The 22,314-nt window shown below is 37.0% G+C and overlaps 1 protein-coding gene and 1 pseudogene across 1 annotated transcript; both read right to left on the bottom strand.

Moving 5' to 3' along the window:
* Positions 1-1,226: 1,226 nt before the first annotated feature.
* Positions 1,227-20,510, bottom strand: LOC120068858 (phospholipase D beta 2-like). The gene is made up of 11 exons (XM_039020504.2): positions 20,200-20,510; positions 18,151-20,125; positions 17,403-17,519; positions 16,012-16,206; positions 14,511-14,756; positions 14,266-14,334; positions 13,963-14,110; positions 13,403-13,551; positions 12,520-12,696; positions 11,528-11,725; positions 1,227-1,766 (listed from the first exon to the last, which is right to left on the bottom strand). The coding sequence occupies exons 2-11, from the start codon at positions 19,831-19,833 to the stop codon at positions 1,473-1,475; spliced, it is 3,276 nt and encodes a 1,091-aa protein (XP_038876432.1). The 5' UTR covers positions 19,834-20,125; positions 20,200-20,510; the 3' UTR covers positions 1,227-1,472.
* Positions 7,128-7,959, bottom strand: LOC120068859 (small RNA binding protein 1 pseudogene; annotated as a pseudogene).
* Positions 20,511-22,314: the final 1,804 nt, after the last annotated feature.

The following is a 22,314-nucleotide window of genomic DNA, read 5'->3' as shown; positions in this document are numbered from 1 at the left end:
AAGTCTATTTCCTCATCATTTCTTACCACAATTTGCTTCTCTTTCGAGTACAATGTTTATTTTCTTTGCTAAATTCCAAATTTCAAAAACAAATGTTTAAAAGCAACTTTTTTTATTTTTCAAAATTTGGCGTGATTTTTTAAACCATTGGTAAAATTTAGATAGTAAAAAAATAAATTTAGATGTGGAAGTTGTGTTTATATAAATTTGGGGATATAAGTAGTGTCTATATAGGCTTAGTTTTTAAAAATAAAAAACAAAAAATCAGATGATTACCAAACAAGACTTAAAACATTAAATTTATCAAGATTTATGAAACCAAAATTTTTAGGAGAAAAATGGACTCCTCATTTCATTACCATTTTAACACATAAAAATTCCTAAATCGCAAATGCAATTCCAAACAAACTAGTAAGTTATTTTTCTTGTTATAATTGCACTCATTGATTTTTAATTACATACATTGAGCTCTTAAAAATTTACATAATTGTGAAAACGTTCAAGTTAATTTAGATCCCATTTGATAATCATTTTGTTTTTCAATTTTTGTTTTTAAAAATTAAGCTTATAAATACTACTTCCACATTGAAATTTCTTTGTTTGTTATTTACTTTTTACTAATGGTTTAAAATTTAAACCAAACCAAAATTTGAAAACTAAAAAAAGTAATTTTTGAAAACTTGTTTTTGTTTTGAGAATCTGGCTAAGAATTCAACCATTGTACTTAATAAAGACGCAAATCATTATAAAAAATGGAAAAAAAAAATAAACTTAATTTTCAAAAACAAAAAACAAATGGGTCGTAACTTTTATAATTTTGTTGCTAAGAATTCAACAATTATACTTAAAAAAGATGCGAATCATTTTAAGAAATAAAGAGAAAATAAGCTTAATTTTCAAAAACAAAAAACAAAATAATTACCAAATTGAGCCTCACCTACTCCCTCGATTAGGTTCTCAGCTTATTAATTATCTCTTCTTTTTCTTCTTCACAAAAAAATTGATATTGATTTTTTGAAAATATTAGTTTCGAACTTTTTACGTAAGTTGGCTGATAATCCTTCCAATAGAATGTGTGCTACACATGAGCGTGGGCCGTCTACAAGTAAACATTTAAAAGTTCGCTAGTATAATTCATAAATGGTTAAATTTTTTCCATAAATAAACATGAACATGGAGGAAAAGTAATAGGACTCCCATCAATTACCGTTGGATTATAGTCATTGTTGGCTCCAAATAATAGATGTTATTTAACATTATAATGAACCCATGCAATAGGGTTACAAAGGCCACTCCCAATAAAGGGAGAAAAGGATGGCTATTCTGTATATGACCTCTTCATTCATTTTGCTTATGGTAACTAACAAAATTGTGCAGAGATGTAAAGACAGCTTTTTATCCCTAATCAACATGAAACTTGATTTCATCAAACTGGAGGGCTGTGGTTATAGTTGAATACAATGAGGGGTTATTTAGATGGTAAGGTTCTCCTGAATGCCAAGAAATGAACCAACAATTTTTCCTCCTACATCCGGAAAATTTTCATGACCAGGAAGAGATCTTACTCTCCCTCTTCTATCAACTTCAACTGGGTACTTCAGAAGGTGTCCTCTCATCTCTGTTACATCATCTGCAGCAAACTGTTTCCAGTTTAATTCTCCCATCGTTCTAACTCTTTTCACGCATTCCAGGCTCTCCGGGTGGTTGAAACATTCCTCAGTAGTTCCCGTATGCTCCGCCCACAACGACATCCTGTATCCATAGATCTACAGGACAGAACATCCAGATCCCAGAAAGAATTCAGAAATGCAGTTCTATGTAAATGAACAAGAAATCGGTGCTTGCCAAATTCTACACACAAAATGACTATATATATATACCCACTTCTACACTTTATTGAGTCTCTATACAGATGATATGGGGAAAAAGAAAAGTATAAAACAGAATAATGTTTAAATTATAAGCTTGGTCCTCCAAAACTTCGAGATCGGCTCTTAAGCATTTTCTAAAGAAACTTAATCCAGCAGTAGTTTTAATTCAAGAATCAAAGAAAGAGAACTTTGAAGCAAGCTATATCAAATCCCTTTGGAGCTCCAAAGAGATAAGCTGGAATTTTGTTGGATCATATGGAACTTCTCGCGGTTTACTGACAATGTGGGACTCGAGTCTGATTTCTGTGGATGAAACTTTGAATGGTGGGTATTTTTTATCAATAAAATGCACCACTATTTGTAAGAAGACTTGCTGGATCACTAATGTTTATGGGCCAAATGATTACAAAGAAAGAAAATTCGTTTGGCCAAAACTCCTCTCTCTAGCAGTTTATTGTGAGAAAGCTTGGTGCATTGGTGGAGACTTTAACATCACAAGATGGGCCCATGAGAGGTTCCCTTTGGGCAGAAGCACTAAAGGCATGAGGAAATTTAACGACTTCATAGACCAAGCCAAACTTCTAGAAGTCAGGTTGAGAAATGGCAATTTCACTTGGTCAAGGGAAGGTGTTTCAGTTTCAAGATCTCTATTAGACCGTTTTTTCATATCTAAAGCATGGGATGAGTTGTTTGAAAACTCTAGAGCTAATAGACAAGCCCATACCTTCTCCGATCACTATCCAATATTATTAGAAACTGGCTCATTCAGCTGGAGTCCCTCCCCCTTTAGATTTTGCAACAGCTGGCTGCTCAACAAGGATTGTGTCAAAATCATTGAGACAGCTTGGTTAAATGATGAGGTTCATGGTTGGGCTGGTTTTGCCCTTATTCAGAAACTGAAAGAAGTAAAAACGGCAGTCAAGATGTGGCATTCTAAATTCAAAGAAAACCAAAGAAGGAAAGAAGAGGGGCTGGTAGAAGAAATTGAAAAGTAGGATGCTCTTGCCAATAGTTCTCCCCTTTCTAATAGTGATTTTACAATCAGATCCTCTCTGAAATCCGATCTAATGTCGCTCTACAGGCTGGAGGAAATTAATCTAATTCAGAAAAGTAAATTAAACTGGCTCAAGCTGGGAGATGAAAACACAAGCTTCTTCCACAGATTCCTAGCAGCAAAAAAGAGAAGGAACTTCATCTATGAGTTAGTAGATGAGCAAGGGGTGCCAACTAAGTCTAGTATAGAGATTGAAAGCCTAATCCTAAACTTCTACAACAACATCTTTCTTAAATCTCCAGGGAGGAGACACATCCCTCTGAATCTAGAATGGCCGTGTATCAACTTAAACCAAAATTTGACTTTACAAGCCAAGTTTTCAATTACAGAAATATATTCAGCCATAAAAAGCCTTGGAAAATGTAAAGCCCCTGGCCCATATGGCTTCACAATAGAGTTTTTGTTGAAATTCTGGAACCTAATCAAGACAAGCTTTCAATCCACCTTTGAGCAATTCTACAAGAATGGTAAGCTCAACGCTTGTATAAAAGAAAAATTCACCTGTTTAATTCAAAAGAAGAAATTAGCAGTGGCGGTCAGTGATTTTAGGCCAATCAGCTTAACAACCATAATATATAAAGTCATTGCAAAGTCATTGCAAAGGTGCTGGCCGAAAGACTAAAATTGGTGATGCCTAGTATCATTGCTCCTTCCCAAAGTGCTTTCATAGAAGGAAGACAAATTTTGGACCCATTCTTATTGCCAACGAAGCAGTGGAAGATCATCGAGTGAAAAAGAAAAAGGGGTGGACTCTTAAGCTTGACTTGGAAAAGGCTTTCGACTGTGTTGACTGGGATTTCTTAGAAAAAGTGTTGAGAAACAAGAATTTCAGTCTGAAATGGATAGAATGGATTATGGGGTGCGTCAAAAATCCAATGTTTTCAGTCTTCATCAGTAGACCAAGGGGAAGAGTGGCTACCACAAAAGGCTTAAGACAAGGTGACCCCCTTTCACCTTTTCTTTTCCTTCTTGTCAGTGAAGTGTTAAGTGCGTTGGTGTTCAAACTTATTCAATCCGGCCTTGTTGAAGGATTTGTGGTTGGCAAAGAAAAAATCCATGTTTCCATCCTTCCGTTTGCGGATGACACTTTATTATTTTGTAAGTATGACAGCACTATGCTTGCAAAGCTTAAGTAAACAATGGAGTTTTTTGAATGGTGTTCAGGTTAGAAAGTTAATTGGGAAAAATCAGCCCTTTATAATATCAATGTGGATGAAAATGAGTTGATATCCACAGCCGCCTCTCTGAATTGTAAGGCCAATCACCTCCCCTTCTCCTACCTAGGGTTGCCTTTAGGTGGTTATCCGAAAAGTCTTTCCTTTTGGCAACCGGTTTTGGACAAATTCCAAGCTAAACTAGATAAATGGAAAAGATTCAACCTCTCAGGAGGAGGTAAAGCCACTTTATGCAAGTCAGTCCTATCGAATCTTCCAACTCATTACTTGTCCATCTTCCTCATGCCTGAAGGAGTTATTTCTAGAATGGAAAGGATAACAAGGACTTCTTTTGCAGTAGCAAGCTGAATCATTTAGTGAAGTGGGACTCGGTGCAAAAACCCTTAGCGGATGGAGGCCTTGGCCTCGATGACTTCAAATCAATGAATTTAGCACTCCTAGCTAAATGAAGGTGGAGATACTTTAACGAGGATGATTCCTTTTAGGGTAAGGTAATCAGAAGTATACATGGCAAAGATTCATTTAATTGGCATATAGCTGGGAAAGGTGGTAGAAGTTTGAGAAGCCCTTGGGTTAGTATCTCGAAGTCTTGGCTAAAGGTTGATTCTTTGGCCAAATTCAAGCTCGGAAATGGCAGTCGGATTGCGTTTTGGTTAGACCCTTAGGAAGAAAGGACTCCCTTCAGCACCTTGTTTCCATGTCTTTTCAGAATCACCATGCTCCCAAATGGTTCAGTAGCTGACCATTGGGACAGCCGTTTGGCCTCTTGGTCAATTTCCTTCCGTAGACTACTTAAAGATGAGGAGGTGCTGGCTTTCCAAGAGCTGCTAGGGAAAATTGCAGCAAGAAGAGTCGTAGAGACATTTGATAAAAAGGTGTGGTCCATTTCAACTTTGGATCTTTTCACGATCAACTCTCTTAGAATTCACCTTTCCCCCTCCTCCCCTTTGGATAAGTCTCTCTACTTGGCCCTTTGGAAGACAAAAAGCCCTCGAAGAGTTAGCATTCTCATCTGGATAATGCTAATTAGTCAGCTGAACGTAGCCTCGATTTTACAAAGCAAGTAGCCATTCAACTCCCTCTCCCCTTCAATCTGCCTGTTGTGCCTTCACTCTAACGAAGATCCTCTCCACCTCTTCTTTATGTGCCCTTACTCAGCTTGGTGCTAGGAGAAGCTGCTGTCCATCTTCAATTTCTCATGAGTTATGAGCAATGATTTTAAGGGAAATGTGCTGCAACTTCTAGTTGGAACAAGTCTTCATAATCCCAGCCGACTACTTTGGTTTAATGCGGTCAAAGTTCTCTTGGCAGATTTATGGTTTGAAAGGAATCAAAGGGTGTTCCATAATAAAACTCTTGGGCGTCAAGATCGCCTCGATTCTGCCCGTCGTCAAGCTTCTTCATGGAGTATCCTCTCCAAGCCTTTCAATAGTTACAGTTTAATGGATTTTAACCTCGATTGGAGAGCTATTATCTCCACTCCCAATGGTGGATCTTAGCTTAGTCAGTTGTTTGCTCTCCCTCGCCTAGTTCAGCTTGTTTAGTTTTAAGTGATCCCCCCTATTCGGCCATTGTTTGGGCCAAGTTATGTTGTTTTGTCTCATGTTTTTTACTTCTCTATTTATTAGTTTTATATCCCATTTCTTTGAATGTGATGAGGGTGCTAAGGAGGTGTCAACCTAGTTGAGATGCCCGGGTACGCCTGCTGATCCTTAAGACTTAGTCTTTGCTTTGCTCATTGTATAATCCTCTTGTACTTTGGGCTTTAGCTCATATCTATTTTAATATAATGAATCGTTTTCCAAAAAAAAAAAAATTGAGAGAAAACAAGCGCAACAAAACAAGTGTTATCAATGGGCCTAAGATTTCACTTTTCTTTTGCAATATTCAAGATCTATTTGCCAAAAATTTGAACATAATTTAACTACAGCTGATTCATATGAACATGATTGCAAACCAAGGTGTGGAACTCTCCTTCAAGCATATTGTTGAAATTGTGGTTTAGCCCTAAGGGCTTTTTGGTCTTTTTATGTGGTGTCTACAGTCTACAGTTTCTTACTGTTTGGTTATTTATATCTGCCTCTGTATTGTGTACTGTGTATCAGAAAAATTAATAAAAAACTCTTACCGTGGTTTTTTCTCCCTGGTCTAGGGTTTTCCATGTAACTTTGGTGTTTTTTTCTCTTCTACCCTTTTATTTTCAATATGGTATCAGCGCAAGGTGATGAGATCGTGACAGGAATTGAAGAAATTCAGTCGTCAAACCTAGCAGGGGATGCAAATCAAGTGGAAAATTCCCAAAGTGCTGAAATTAGGGTTGTCATCGACCAATATTTACGATCGTTACTTGGGTCATTGCAAACAACCACCATCGTCACGCAACCCACCAATTAGATCCAGTCGCACAGCCCGTCGATCGCCGCCGGTCTCCTTCCCTCCATCGCACAACCTTACAGCAGGATTCCACCAACCAGACAGCTTCTCCCATGCCTTTAAACGCAGCCACTGCCGCCGTTGAAGCTCTTAGCCACCTTCGGAAAACCTCAGCCACATCCGATCGCCGGAAATCTTCAAATGCTGCCATCACAACCAATCGGACAACAGCTAAGCACCGCCCAGCCGACTAGACAACCCTACCCAGGCACGTGACTAACCGTTCCTTCAAACCAGGCGTTGAACCAACCGGTCCAGCCGAACCCGGTCTAGTCAGCCCAGCCGATTCATCAGGGCCACTTCTTAGCTCAGCCAGCCGCTTCCTCCACGCCAACGGAGTCTGTGTATTCAGGTTTTTATGGGCAACAACAACCCACGGTGGGTTTTGGCGGGACGATTGGTTTACAACAACTGGCACACTTGCAGCAGCAGATTTCGGCACTCGGAGCAGCCGTTAGATCCACGGAAAATTTTTCAGCTGACTGCCATCCAGATACGGATTCAGGCTTTCCATTATGTTCGCCAGAAACGGTAACCGCTTACCCTACTTTACCTATTACAAACATTTTTTTTAAAACAAAGAACTGTACTTCATTTTCTTATGTAATTTTTTTTCTTCTTGATCGTAACATAGATCGATAATGAGGAACACGAAACCCATTGGTAATCGGTCAAAAAAGAGAGCACCCAAACGGAACAGAGCCACAAAATAAAAAATGAACTGCTAAGATTTTTTTATCACACTAATACTTCGAAACCAAAAGTTAAAAAAATCATAAAATTCAATCTAATTTCTCCATCCTCCTTCAGATCCGCCGCCTCCTCCTCCCCTGGAGTAAAGGGAACCATCATCACCACCATCGCCACTGTAGCCGCAGTCACGTCCACCACCGTAACCACTTCCTTCGTATCCACCTCCACCGTAACCACTGCCTCCACGGTTGTATCCACCTCCACCTCCTCCTTCACGACATCCACTGTATCCACCTCCACCACCACCACCACGACGGTTGTAACCACCACCGCCACCTCCTCCACCTCTTTGCCGTGCCTCGTTGACGGTAATATTCCGACCGTTCATCACTTCGATAGCACTTCTCATCGCCTCTTCCTCAGCAAACGTCACGAATCCGAATCCTCTCGACCTTCCGGTTTCACGATCGTTAACGATCTTGGCTTCTACGATATATCACCAAATGGAGAGAAAGCTTTCTCTAAGGCAATACTGTCAGTGGCCCAAGCAAGGCCACCCATAAAGCAACGGTAATCAACAGAAGAGGAAGCCATTGAAACGGAACCGAAAGAAAAACCCTAACCCTAAAAAGGAGAGGAAGAGATTTTAGAGAGAGAGGCGGATCGACACAAATCCAAACCTCCAAAGAAGAGCACAATTACCTATTACAAACATTATGTCTGATTTCGTGGATCAATGCTATAAATTACACGGTCGTCCACCAAATGGTAAGCGACATCCTCCAAATGATAAGTCTAAATCCGGTCGAGCCTTTGTGGGTGAAACAGTTGATGATGCCTCCTCGGTGACCAGCCATGTGGATCCAGGTACAGTTGGGACCAACAATGTTGCACAATCAGGTACTCCTCAGTCCTTTAGTTTCCTTGATGAGGGGGATGAGTCCTAACTGGATCATCTGATCAATTCCTCTCCTATTATCCAAGTGTTGGAAATGAGAGAATACGAATTGTAAATGGGTCGTTTGCCCATGTTGCTGGAAAGGGTCACTTATCTCCAATTCAAGGACTGATTTTACAGGATGTCTTACATGTGCCAAAGATATCTTATAATTTGTTATCAGTCAATAAATTAATCAAAGATTTGAACTGCAAAGTCGTTTTCTTGCCAGATAATGTTTCGTTTCAGCACCTGAGCTCAGGGAAGATGATTGGCATTGCTTGACATAATAGGGCACTCTATTTCCTTTCCGAGGATGCTCCTTCTAGAAGTTTATCTAGCACTTGTTTATTGTCTTCTCTTACTGTTTCTAAAACTGATTTCTTATTATGGCATTTCGTCTTGGACATCCAAACTTTCATTATATAAAATATCTATTTCCCCATTTATTTCAAAATGTGAATGTGTCATCTTTATCTTGTGATGTTTATATTCATGCAAAATAGTCTAGGGCGTCCTTTACCTTACAACCCTACAAACCTTACCGGCCCTTCCACCTGATACATAGTGACGTTTGGGGTCCGTCGAATGTCATAACGGTGTTAGGTAAACGATAGTTTGTCACCTTCATAGATGATCACACCCGTCTTACATGGGTGTTCCTTCTTACAGACAAGTCTGAAGTGACGACGGTCTTTCAACAGTTTTACACCACCGTCGAAACCCAATTCAATACCAAAATCGCCATTCTTCAAAGTGACAATGGACGTGAATTTGTTAATCAGTCCCTTCGTGAATTTTTAGATTCTAAAGGTATCATCCACCAGAATTCTCATGCCTATACTCCTCAGCAGAATGGGGTGGCAGAACGGAAAAATAGCCACCTCATTGAAGTAGCCCGATCCCTAATGATACCTGCATTCTTACCCTCGTATCTATGGGGAGATGTTGTACTTACTGCAACTCATCTCATCAATCGGATACCCTCCCGTGTGCTCAAATTCCAAACCCCCTTAGAGCATTTTAAAGAGTCCATCTCATCCACTCGCCTTTTCCCAGATGTTCCTCTTTGGGTGTTTGGGTACACTGTTTTCGTTCATAATCACGGTCCTCACCAGAGTAAAATTGCTCCTAGGGCCCAGAAATATGTCTTTGTTGGGTATCCGCTCCATCAACGGGGCTACAAGTGTTTTCATCCTTCCTCTCGAAAGTATTTTGTCACCATGGATGCCACCTTTCTAGAGGACAAACCCTTCTTTCCTGTTAGTCCTCTTCAGGGGGAGACCACGAGGGAAGAGGCTAACACTTCCACTTACTCTATTCCTTTAGACAACTTATTCCTGAAACAAATGAGCTTGTCCTCCCTACAAAACAAGTGCCTTGGAAAACCTACTATAGGAAGCATCTCCGAAAGGAAATAGTTCCCGAAATTGTTCCCCTGTTGCTTCGCCGGAAGGTGTTCACGAGTCAGAACCAGAACCGGCTCAGGCTCAAGGTACCCTTATTCTTAATGATAATGAGTATGTTGAAGGTGTTGTAGTGAACTCTGGCGAAGTCAGGGATGATGGTAGTAATGAAGCGCTAAGTGATGCTCAGGGGACTGAAAAATGAACAACAGATGGGTACAGATGAACAGGCAGACAAGATCAGTGAAATTGATGCTACCTTGGATTTGCTAATTGCTCTGCGAAAAGGTACGAGGTCGTGCATCAAACACTCTATGGAAAGCTTCTTGTCTTATAGTAACCTGTCTACAAGATTTAGAGCTTTCACCACCAGCCTGGATACTGTGATGATTCTAGGTATTGTGTACAAGGCTCTAGAAATTCCTGAATGGCGAGCTACAATTATGGAGGAAATGCGGGCTCTTGAGACTAATAAAACGTGGGATTTGGTTAGTCTTCCGAGAGGTCACAAAACAGTATAAGGCCAGATTGGTTGTTCACACGTTGTTCACTAAGAGGTCAGCACCAGGGAAAATAACTGTCTTGATTGTCTATGTTGACGATATTATACTATCAGGGGATGACTCAACAGAGATTGACAGGTTGAAACGACGGATGGCAGATGAGTTTGAGATCAAAGATCTTGGTAACTTGAGATATTTCCTAGGAATGGAGGTAGCAAGATCGAAGGAAGGGATCTCAGTGTCTCAGAGGAAATACACTGATCTCAGTGTCTCAGAGGAAATACACTCTAGATCTGTTGAGAGAGACTAGAATGATTGGGTGTAAACCTGCAGATACGCCAGTAGAAGTCAACTGCAATCTGATAGAATCAGTAGATGATGTTCCTGTGAACAAGGAGAGATATCAACGTCTTGTGGGGAAACTAATATATCTTTCGCATACCAGACCTGATATCGTATGCAGTTAGCCTGGTCAGTCAGTTTACGCAGGCTCCGTATGAAAGATACATGGAGGCGGTTACACGAATTCTGAGGTATTTGAAGTCTTCACTTGGAAAGGGCTTGGTATTTAGAAAGCATGATAAAAGGTGCATCGAGGCCTACACAGACTCAGATCGGGCTGGTTCTGTTACGGATGGGAAGTCCACCTCAGGATATTGTACCTTTGTATGGGGAAATTTAGTTACTTGGAGAAGTAAGAAGCAAGGTGTTGTGGCTAGAAGCAGTGCTGAAGCCGAATACACTATGAGCTTGGGTATTTGTGAAGAGATTTGGTTGAAAAAGGTTCTTGTAGATCTTCATCAGGAAAGTCATGACCCGATGAGACTTTACTGTGATAACAAGGTTGCCATTAATATTGCAAACAATCCGGTTCAACATGACAGAACCAAACATGTTGAGATCGACCGACACTTCATCAAAGAAAAACTGGATAACGGTAGCATTTGCATCCCTTATGTCCCGTCCAGTCAACAAGTTGCGGATGTTCTCACCAAAGGGTTACCTAGACAGACTTTTGACACCTGTATTAGCAAGTTGGGTCTCATTGACATCTACGCCCCAACTTGAGGGGGAGTGTTGAAATTGTGGTTTAGCCCTAAGGGCTTTTTGGTCTTTATATGTGGTGTCTACAGTCTAGGGTTTCTTACTGTTTGATTATTTATACCTGCCCCTGTATTGTTACTGTGTATCAGAAAAATTAATAAAAAACTCTTATCATGGTTTTTTCTCCCTGGTTTAGAATTTTTCACGTAACTTTAGTGTTTTTTTTCTCTTCTACCCTTTTATTTTCAATACATATGTTTAGTGAATTCATGGACTTTGTCTTCCTCAGGGTATCTCATAAGTTTTAGTTTGGACTCTTTATGTACTGACTCCATTTTGTTCGGTCCATTAACCTAACTAACATTACTTCAAAAAATATCCCAAATTGGACATTTTACAGTTAAAACTCACCTGTCCACGAGGATGTGAAAGTTTCTTTGCCCACGTATAATGAGGTTGATAGGCTCCCATAGCAATCTCAGTGTCTCTAGTTCCTTCCATGGATCTCTGGTTGATGTTGGCAGATCCCAAAATCACAAACTCGTCGTCAACTATCATGCCTTTGGAGTGAACATATATCATAAACCTTCTGCTTTTCCGACTAAGTGCCTGCAGTCAGTTCATTATATCACTTGTGATTAAAAAATAATAATAATAATATCAGTGACTAACATATTGTGAAAATCTTTATTACTAGCTCTTAACATGGAAACCTAAAATAATGGACTGATATGCAAGGTTGTATTTCCATCATATCTTTCCCTTATTTTCTGCAAGAACTCTTCTTTGTTTTATTATTGTGGTATATGAAACAATCTCCAGTAATGCATCACAATATACAGTTTGTCAGGAACTCAACATAAGAAGACTCTCCTGTAATGTTGGAAAAATATATACAATATATTTTCTTTTTTACGAAGAAAACAAAAAAATTTCATTGATAAATGAAAACTTGCAGCAGAAGTTACAAGTAACTTCCAATAGAAGAGCACAAACTGCCCAACAAAAACCAAAAATTAAAGCTCCGTTTGGTAACCATTTTGTTTTTGTTTTTTATTTTTGAAATTTATGCCTACTTTCTCACATTTTCTTATAATGGTTTACATCTTTCTAAAGCATAAGAGTTGAATTCTTCTCCAAATTCAAAAAACAAAAACAAACTTTTAAAAACTATTTTTTTAATTGTGAAAATTTGGATTTGTTTTTTAGAACATGGGTAAAAAATAAATAACAAAGTAAGAAATGTAGAGGTGATAGGAGCCTTTTTAGGCTTAATTTTCAAAACTAAAAACAAAAAACCAAATGATTACCAAAGGGGCCTAGAATAATAACTCAAAACCCAAATCAAAGTAAAAAATACACATAACAACTGAAATCAATTACTGATTAAGGATACAAGTTACCTGAGGGGTGTTTTCTGCATTAGGACTTCCAGAACATGAAGGATCATTTCCATCCACAGCCTCACGATTTCCCAGGCAGAAGAAGTTCAAATAGTCTTGTGGAGAGAATGCATCCTCAAGACCAACCTCCATCAAAGCCTTGTAAATGACCTCATACATCATTTGCATGGTTTTTTGCTGAGCAATGAAAAAAAGATTAAAGGAATCAGGAGTATACTTGTCATAGATAAGAATATGTGCTTGTACTTCAATGCCCATCTTATTATGTCCCCTCATGGTCTCGCTTTCCATTATCACTTAGCCTGATAACATCTCCAATTCCCACCAAAGAAGTTAAGAACTTCAAAGTTCAAAATATTTAGGACTTCACTGATATTTTAATTACCATGAATTACTATGGGCAAAACAGATGGAAAACTATAAAGTAGCGTCTTCAACTTATAAAAAATCTTATTTAAGCAAGAATCGTATAAATGCGATGTAAATCAAATACTTAAGTATATTGAATAGAAAATTTAATGAAATAGGGATTATAGGTGAAGTGGGATGATTTCAGCAACATTTTTTATTCCAGAACTTTAGCCATATTCTACAATTGATTTAGATATGCGGGTCTTTCTTTTTTTCTTTAAATTATTTTAGGAAGGAAAGTATATACTTCCTATTACCCAGTTTTCCAACGTCGCTGATTTTACACCAAAAATACTTTTGATGAGACGACTCCATTTCAGAACCCTCTTGAAATCATCGTGAAGTATACAAGATTTACTGGAGCCAATAAATGCAGACGCAATAATTTATATAGCATCAAACAAGTAAATTTAATTAAAATATATATATATATATGGTAGAATTCAGCCTAGGTTACTACTAGTGAGTCTACCTGCCAAAATAGTATTCTCTGAGTGGCAGCAGCGGTTGGAACACCCTCAGGCCACATAGGGATGATAATATATGCAGCAAACCTCTCATTTGCTCTGATTTTATCAGCAATCTTTAGCGCAATTTCCATTGGAATCAAATTGTTGGCACCTATAAAAATCAAAAAGTGCAAAATTAACAATTCACTACTCCAATGTTGTAATGTCATCGTATTGCATGACATAGTCCATTCTACTAGGCAAAGCAAAAAAGATACAACTTGAAAGGCTGCCGTAGATTTATATTTTGAAGTCTTAACATCCGTTCTAATGGCTGTTGTCATTGTCACATTATTAGATGCAACTAAATTTGTCACACTGTGGTGCCATGCCCCCAAATCAAGGCATAATTTTTTTTTTCCTTTTCTTTTATAGTCACACGTACCGAACCCTTACTCAACTTTAAATAGTAAATGTTAGATTATAGGTACTGATATTTCAGAGTAATCACATATACTCAACTTGTTAAGCAATCAATATACAGAAAAGGCTTTTTTTTCTCTCTCTATTTTGTGTACTTTACCTATATCTTTATTTGAATTCCAATTGAAGGATGACCCAATGAAATATTGGTTCTCTATGTAAATGTAATGTTGAGCGGCTCGAATAGCTTTCACATATGCTGTGTGTATACTCATGTCAATCAGCACATTCTTTCCACATACGAGGTTCTGCACGGAAAAACATTAGTTAATAAGCATGTTATACAGACACACATACAAAAAAAAGGGCATCCATATATCACTAAATATGTGCCAATTTTATATTTATATTTAACATATCATTAGATTTGATTGAAAATATAGCAATCATAAATGTTCTTTACCTTGCTTGGGGCATCTTTTGGATCCTTTGGGAAATCTTTAACAGAAGTCGAATCAATTGAGCGAAAAATCTGCAGTATTACTCATCAAGAAAATTTCCGATAAGGAACAAAGAGAGTTCATTAAAAAGGTTCTCTGCTCTGTTACACAATTAAACAGAACTGGATCGCAACCAATTTCAATTGCCAAACCTTTTATCACCTAAGAGATGTCTACATATGCATTAAGAAGGGGACTAAAACATTACCTGCACATGCCATGATTCAGGGTCATTTTCCTTAGTGCAGTACGCTTCAGAAATTCCAACTATGTCATGAATTCTTTCAATACTCAGCAAAGCATCATCATATGATTTCAACTTCTTTATCCCGTGAGGTTTTGAAGCCCTCCTCCATCGCTCCTCAAAGTTAGTCAAAACATCATATGCTGCTGGACCATCAATTTTGCTGTGTAGATCATGCCATGGTTCTCTTGGACAACCAACAACACTACCCTGTTCAACTGAACGATTTTGTTACTTCATAAAATCAATTAAAATTGGCAGAAAAGATCTTTTAAATTAGAGAAGTTAGATAATCTAGGGTTCATATATCCTCGTGCAAGATTGATTAGTATGACCAACTAGAGATACACACAGCAATAACTTGGGTGAAATCAATCCTCTAAGCCATTTTCCTCCCATATTCATCTTCAACAACTCTCCAATTTGGTTTCATTTTATATTTGTGTTTCAATTCTAGATATATGATTAATCTTGTTGCAATATTTAGGAGAAAGTTCAATCACAATAACCGAGGAAGATATTTTCTCCCCCTTTATACTATTAAAACTCAGTGCCATATACTGCAGTAGTTCTAACAGTAATAGTACAGTACAATTTAATCTTTTATCATATCGTGGTTTCTTATATCCCTAGACATTCACTTTTATTTTACCAATAATCTAGAAGACAAAGATTGTGTAGCTTTGCTTTGCTGCTATAATTTATTTTTTTGATATAATATAAGTTTCAAGGATTCAGTACTTAGGATCTTCTCAAGAGAATAATGCACCAACCTAAATGGTACACTTTTTCATATCGCACTTATGGAAAGCCATGACTATCAGTTGAGCCAGTTTTTACATGGAAATCAAAATTATATACTCATATAGCATACAGTACAAGTTCCTTAAATTGTCTGCCAATTTTGTATTTCTTTAGTGCCCAATTGAACGAGGCCTCTTTTCCTGAAGAAATAATCAGTTTCAGTCTTCCATCAAAATAATAGTAGATAAATTGAGGCCTCTGCCACGGTTTTGCGACTGTAATACAATGGTATAACACTTTATGATACCTTTACTTGTTTGGGAACTGTACGGTCAGTTTAGTCCAATGCTTCTCTTCATTTCGAGGGATATTCTTTTATTCTTGATTGTATGTATCTTGTTATTCAGTTCATTCAGGCAGGCCACTTTCATTTTTATGGTCACCTTTTGAGTTGTTCATTTTTATGATGCTTTCATCTCATGTACTTCAATCTCTCTAATGAAAGCCTTGTTTCTTAGTTAAATGAAAACAAGAAAGAAACTAGATGAAGAAGAAACTAACATGCCCTTAAGAATTTACTTGGATTAGCCAAGAAAAAAAAAAAGGAAAGATATTACGGTTATTCAAATTTTTGGCATAGATCAACCTTTCCACCTGCATCATATTACCACAGAACTATATTCACTATTAACAGACAAGTGGGACATAGTTAACAGTTTACCGTGTATGTAGGATTGTGGTAATCATCCTTGTGTACTGTTTGAAGGGTCCGAAATATGGGATGTGCTGGAGTATCATAACGCCCATCACATAAATCAAGCCCTCCAACAAACGCTATGATCTTTCTTCTATTATTTCCAGCATCAGCATCCACAATAACTGTTTTCTGATGGTGTGTATATATAGTTCCAACTTCCTGATTATATAGAAAGATGAGCATAAATCACAAAAGGCAATATTTCCACGCCAAACAGAAAATAGAAAATATACAATTAAAGATCATGAAAAGTTCCCAATATGAGTACTCCAAAAAAAGGTCCCCAATATGATAATCAATAGAGGAATAATTTTGTAATTTATCCAAAGAATGGCTTTCTTTAATCCCCCGACGTTGCTGTTCTTAATAAAATAAAGAAGATATGAATTTACCAAAATATTCCTTTTTAACCAACAAATTATACTGATCGTAAGAATAAATTCTAGCTTCTTTAAAGAAAAAATTATGAGATTAATTTTCAAAATTAAAATACAAATGGAGATGAAAAACACATGCAGTTTAATAGTTAAAGAACGAGTTTGCTAGCAAGTACAAGTACAACAATGGTCACATGATAGTTGAAACCAGAATGCTCAAAAATCAACTGAAACGCTTGAAAATGCTCAAACCTATAGCGTCCAATAAGGTAGTACAAGAATAAAATGAAGATTGTAACACCTGACGATGCAAAATAATAATAATAATGAAATGTAAAAATAAATTTAGAAATAGAAAATTATCAACAATTCATTGGACCAGACATATTACAAGTTTCTGGCATAATACAAAATCCTTCTTCTTTTGTTATTTATTTAGGTCATCAAAGTAAAAGACGGATTAGAATAAATCTTAAATAAGGGAAATCTAACTGATAACAAGGTCTTTCAAATTGTTATTCATTGCCAAGAAAAGGAAATTTCATTTGACCACGTCAACAATCTATTCCTGATCTTGATACAAACTTCTTTACCATGAAGTAGAGGTTATTCGCGTTATATTACCATTAAGATGGTATAGTTCCTTAAGGATATACACTCAGGTTTCTACACCATATACCTCATATATTACACCTGTCAATACAAAATCAACTTTTTGTAGATTACCAATTTAATCAAAATAGAAACAAACCAAAAAATGAAAATATACAGGTTTAAATTGCCAATTTTCTTGGCATACTCAAGTTGAAGAACAACAAAAGTCTGAAAGGAGATAGAAGTAATTAGTTAAGACTAAGCTTCTGGCCATCTATTGTTCATTGAAGTATTCTCATTTCTTACCCAAATAGGAAATAAATAAATAATAACCATAGGGAAAAAAAACAAGAGAGAGATAGATAGAGAGAGAAAGATATTAACCTTTTGCTTGACCCAACTATGTCGTTTTCCAGCAATCCGAGGACAAAGTATCACTTGTACAGAGGAGTGTTTGAAAAAACGGCGAGTTTCCTCATCATGGGTTTGCATGAAACCATCCTGCAACAGTTGACATATGTTCTCAGATTTCAGAAGAGTATGATTGGAAATTGCAAACTCTTAGCCCTATCATATTTCTGCATCCAATAAAGGTAGCTTGTAATTTCATGCATAATCTAACAGTTGAGATGAAACGATGGTAGAATATGTCCATCTGGTAAAAGAGAGTTTCTAACAGATCTTTCTTCTTGATTGGTTATCAGAGTTCAAAGATCTGCAGCTTGTCTCCAGCTCCTTATTGTTAAAGCCCGTAAACTTATAAATTAGAGAACATAGAACAATTAATAATATTTTCTTTGGAAGGTAGGTTTTAGAATAGATAGTGTTTTGGCGGAACATATTTATATTCAAAACGGAAATTGGTTTTCCATAAATAAATATTAAAAAGAAAAAAGGTTCAATCTCCAGAGAGATGAATAAAAACTAGGGAAAGAAAGAATCAAGATTCTCACATTTCAACTCCAAAGTAAAACCTTTTTTAAAAAAATAAAAATAATAATTAAAAAAAAAATCATTCAATTACATATAGCATTCACACCCTGTCCTATATTTAATTTAAAGGAATTTTAGGAAAGGCAACTATGATAAGTAAGAAATGTAAAAGGAATAAACACCAGGCAAAGCAACTTACAGTTTTATAACCCAAAATGCTCCTAGAAGTGGGATCGTCCCAAACAAGAAGCAAAACTCTCACTCCCTCCTGGGATTTTGACCTCAGGAGATCTCCAAGGGTACACTCTGTCCCATAGCCAGTATCTCGAACTAGTTTCACTTTGTGCCACACCGACCACCCAGTTATGTAAATTAACCTGCGAGCCTGACGTATTGCATCAAAGATGTCATTCCAACACTTCCCATGTACATAGTACATACCATTATCAAGCATCAAATTTGGAAGGTGCCCGTCTGGAACATGGGCATCTTGATAAAGAGTGACAGCTCCACCTTTTCTAAGGGGGAAATATGTATCAGGAACACCCTGATAATCAGGGCCAGCTCCCACTCCATGATGATAGGTGCTAAGCCTCTCCATTGGGGTATATTGAATAGAAACATTTAGAGCAGCTCCAGGCTTACATGGCTTCCCACCAAGTAGGATTGGGAAGGTTCCCTCAACCATAGACCCTGAATATATTTGTTCTGCAGGAATTGCTACAGTTCCTATTAGTTGTGAACCAACAACATCACTGTCTTTAACGACAAAAACTACTTCAGCAGCATAATGTGCAACAGGAACATAGAAATGTTGCCTCCATACAGGATTTTCATTGTTGCTTATAACAAAAGTCCTCCCAATTACTGCATTTGCTACATTGATTGATACGTAAGGATCGCTAGTGATCTTATGACTCACGCGTCCTTCAATTTTGTTGCTCATGTTCCCAGGTAATTTTGCAAACATGTCCCCCAAGGTTTTGTGAAACATGTCCATATTTGGAAGATTTTGGGCCTCATTAACCCATATTTCTAAGTTTCCATGCAACAGCAAAACTTTCAAGGATGCTTTACTGTGCAACGGAACAATCTGCAAGTTCTGACTATGTTGAGACCCACTGAATGAGCTTGAATGGGAAAATGAAGGTTGTTTGGATGAAACCAATTGATCTGAATTCCCTGTGTCAAAACTAGAAAAGGATGAATTTGGAAAGCCATAAAATCGGTCACGCCGGTCAAATCTCGCACTTTGAGGTGAATTCGCCAATAAAGAAGCTGTAGGCTGTGCAGGTGAAGGTGCTGCAGCAGGTGCAGGAGGTGATGCAGGAGCAGTTGGTTGATGATCAGACAAATGTACATTGCCCAAAAGGTCATCCAGAGGCGGGTATACAGAAGAGACAGACGATGTGGAATCAGTGCTATCATGCCTATAGTGGCCAGAGAAGCTATTTACTCTTGAAGGGGGTGGTGGGTATTGATTTTCTGATGGAGGGTATGGATTAGATTCTTGATACCGATATGGGGATGAACCGGGTTGGAAATTGTTATGATATTGAATGGATGGCCTAGCACTACCATTGTTGGATGAGGCATCAGAGTAAGGATATGGGTAAGGTACAGGACCAGAATGTGGAGGTGGGTGTGGAAAATACTCTAGTAGGCCAGAATGAGATGGGGGTGGGGGATATGCAAACGCAGTGGAATGTGAAGGACTATAGGGGTAAGGGTATGCAGGACGAGCATAGGGATCTGAATTTGGATGTGTATAATGAGGAGGAGGAGGATATTGAGAAGGAGCTGGGTATTGAGGAGGAACTGGACGAGAGTATGCGTAAGGATTGTGGTATGGATATGGAGGTGAAGAACCGTAATTATCCATAACCGAAAGTTGCAAACTCAAGAACAATACAGAGAAGCCTCAATTACAGTTCGTTCGAGAAGTACAATAACAAAACCAAAACAATAAATAATAAGATCGACAGTATATATCCAAATCAAACAAAAAAAAAAGGATTATTCCAAATGAATGGAACCCAGAAAAAGAAATCAAAAGAGAACGAACGAACAAATGCTATAATTACAGAATAGACGAATTGGGTTATGAACTTAACCGCGTAATCCAAATGATCAGGTTGACGACAAAATCGATCCCGAAAACACAGAGAAATTACCTAAAAAGGGAAACAAAAACAATCTGAAAAGGGAATGTTGGTCAAAGGAAAACGGTGAGAAGTGGGGGAAATACCTTATTAAGAGATTGATTACGGAAGAGAAATGGAGTGAATCTTCAATGGAAACTTGAAAAGAAGGGAAGAAAAATATTGAGGAAGAATTATTGGGACGTGGATTCCAAATATACCATCGAATTTGGTTTGAGCTTCTCTTTTCCATTCATTTTCCTCCATCTGATTCTGAAGCGCGCGAGAAATAATTACCTGTTAATCCAAGTGGAAACATATTATTGGTAATCAAAACCGCGTCTTTTTCTTTCTTCTTCATTTTTCTTCCCCTAAATCGGGTTTAAATTAAAAGTATAGTGTCTTCACCTCACCATGTGCCTCATTTTAATGGAGTAATTAATGTTTTAATTGTGTCAATTTTATCATTTTTTTAATCACAGATTTAAATAATCTTTTTTGGGCCATTTTCATTAAAGAGTCTACTCCAAAAAAAAAAAAAAATTTGATTTTTTCAATTGTAATGTGAGAAGTTTTGAATCCACCTCTCTTTGTCAATAACATATATTTTAACTCGTTAAATTATATTCAAGTTAGCCAACTACCCATTATTTTGTTTTTGTTTAGCTTATGATCTATGTGTTTTATTTCTACTCTATACTTTTTACTTATAATTATAATGGAAGTTGTAAGAATTTTTTTCATGGAAAATTAAAATATCAAGAGTATAATGAAAAGTTTTAAAATAATAAGAGAAAAAAGGAAATCAATTATCTAATGCAAGTGCATAGGATAATTTACTTTATATATATCACTACAAGAAATCAAACTTTCTTGTTGCAATGAAACATAAAAGTTGCAATATGCGACGTTTATTAGGATGTCGCATATTGCTACATTTTATTGTTCGTTGCATCGTGTGATGTTTCTTTTTTCGATGCAATAATTTTGTGATATTTTACATTTCGTCACAAATTTTAATGATATTTTAAACAAAATTGTGATTATTCTTCTTAGTCAATTTTTTTAGAACATTACCCCTGATAGTAAACACTTGTAGTGCAACTTTATGTACAAAACATGGAAATAAAAAAATATTAACAAAATATCGTACTATATTAAAATATGTTTATAAAATCTTTAGTATTCACTACAATAAAACTAAGTTTTCCAATAAGGTTCGAATATTGCTATTAGCAAGTTGGGTTTAGTCTTCAAAATATATTCTTCTAGAAAGATTTAATATTGTCACCAACAAATTCTGGTTCAGTCCTGCACACATAAATATTACACATATCAAATTATTTTTAAACACGAGTCATATATATGTTCTCAAATATATCAAAATTTGTTAAATATTAAACTTAAATATATTCACCGCCGACATAAAAAGAATAATTCATTTTTAATTATCAATCAAAAGTTAGTCTAAAATATAATTATCATATAACTCAGTTCACATCGTTTCAAACATAGTTATTACAAAACTCAAATCATAATAAACACAAATTCTCATTCTTTCACCTCACCCTTTAACCACATTTTTCACATCAATAACAAATATGAAGTACTCAATAGTTACCACATAATACAATTATAAACGTGTTTTTTTCCACATTTATTAAAAAAATGACAAGTATAAAATCATAAATATTTTGCAACTATATATTCTTCTCTTTTCCTCTATAAAAGCATTTTAAGGCATTTTAGTGCACAAGTATTTTACTAAAATTACAACGCTAGAAGGTAGTTATTTTGATGTAGTCATTATTTTCTTATACCTCGCACTGTGCTAAGAAGCAAACTTACTAAGAAGGGAAAAAAAGCAAATAAAACTAAAATTGGCACACCACAACAGTTCTTAAGGCGCGTGAAGGAACGAAGGAATCGGTGGCAGTAATGTAGAGGAATAAAGGAACCGGTGATAGTGTGAAGAAGAACCGGCGGCAGCGTGCGTGGGGGAAGGGTTTCGCGTGGGGCAGCAACCTGAAGTTTCACGCGGTGAAGGGTTTTGATCGTCTGAGGTTTCGACGGCAAGAAGGATTTCGGCAGGGGTGAAGAGTTTCGTGTGAAGGGTTTCAATCGCGTGGAAACCACGTGAGGCAAGAGGGTAAAGGGTTAGTGAAATTTGGTAAAGACTAAACCCTAACTAAATGGTTCTAAAAAAGCAAGGCCTTAGATTG

The sequence above is a fragment of the Benincasa hispida genome, chromosome 12, assembly GCF_027475165.1.
Source record: "Benincasa hispida cultivar pf3 chromosome 12, pf3_genome.v1.1, whole genome shotgun sequence".
In the NCBI taxonomy this organism is placed as follows: domain Eukaryota; kingdom Viridiplantae; phylum Streptophyta; class Magnoliopsida; order Cucurbitales; family Cucurbitaceae; genus Benincasa; species Benincasa hispida.
This window is presented reverse-complemented; position numbering and strand designations above follow the sequence as displayed.

Excerpts from the sequence above, each read along its gene's own strand:
- LOC120068858 (XM_039020504.2), bottom strand. The coding sequence starts at position 19,833 with ATGGATAATTACGGTTCTTCACCTCCATATCCATACCACAATCCTTAC. Across the intron at positions 17,520-18,150 it reads GCATTTTGGGTTATAAAACT|GATGGTTTCATGCAAACCCA; the intron begins GTAAGTTGCTTT and ends CAACTGTTGCAG. Across the intron at positions 16,207-17,402 it reads ATAGTTGGGTCAAGCAAAAG|GAAGTTGGAACTATATATAC; the intron begins GTTAATATCTTT and ends CTATATAATCAG.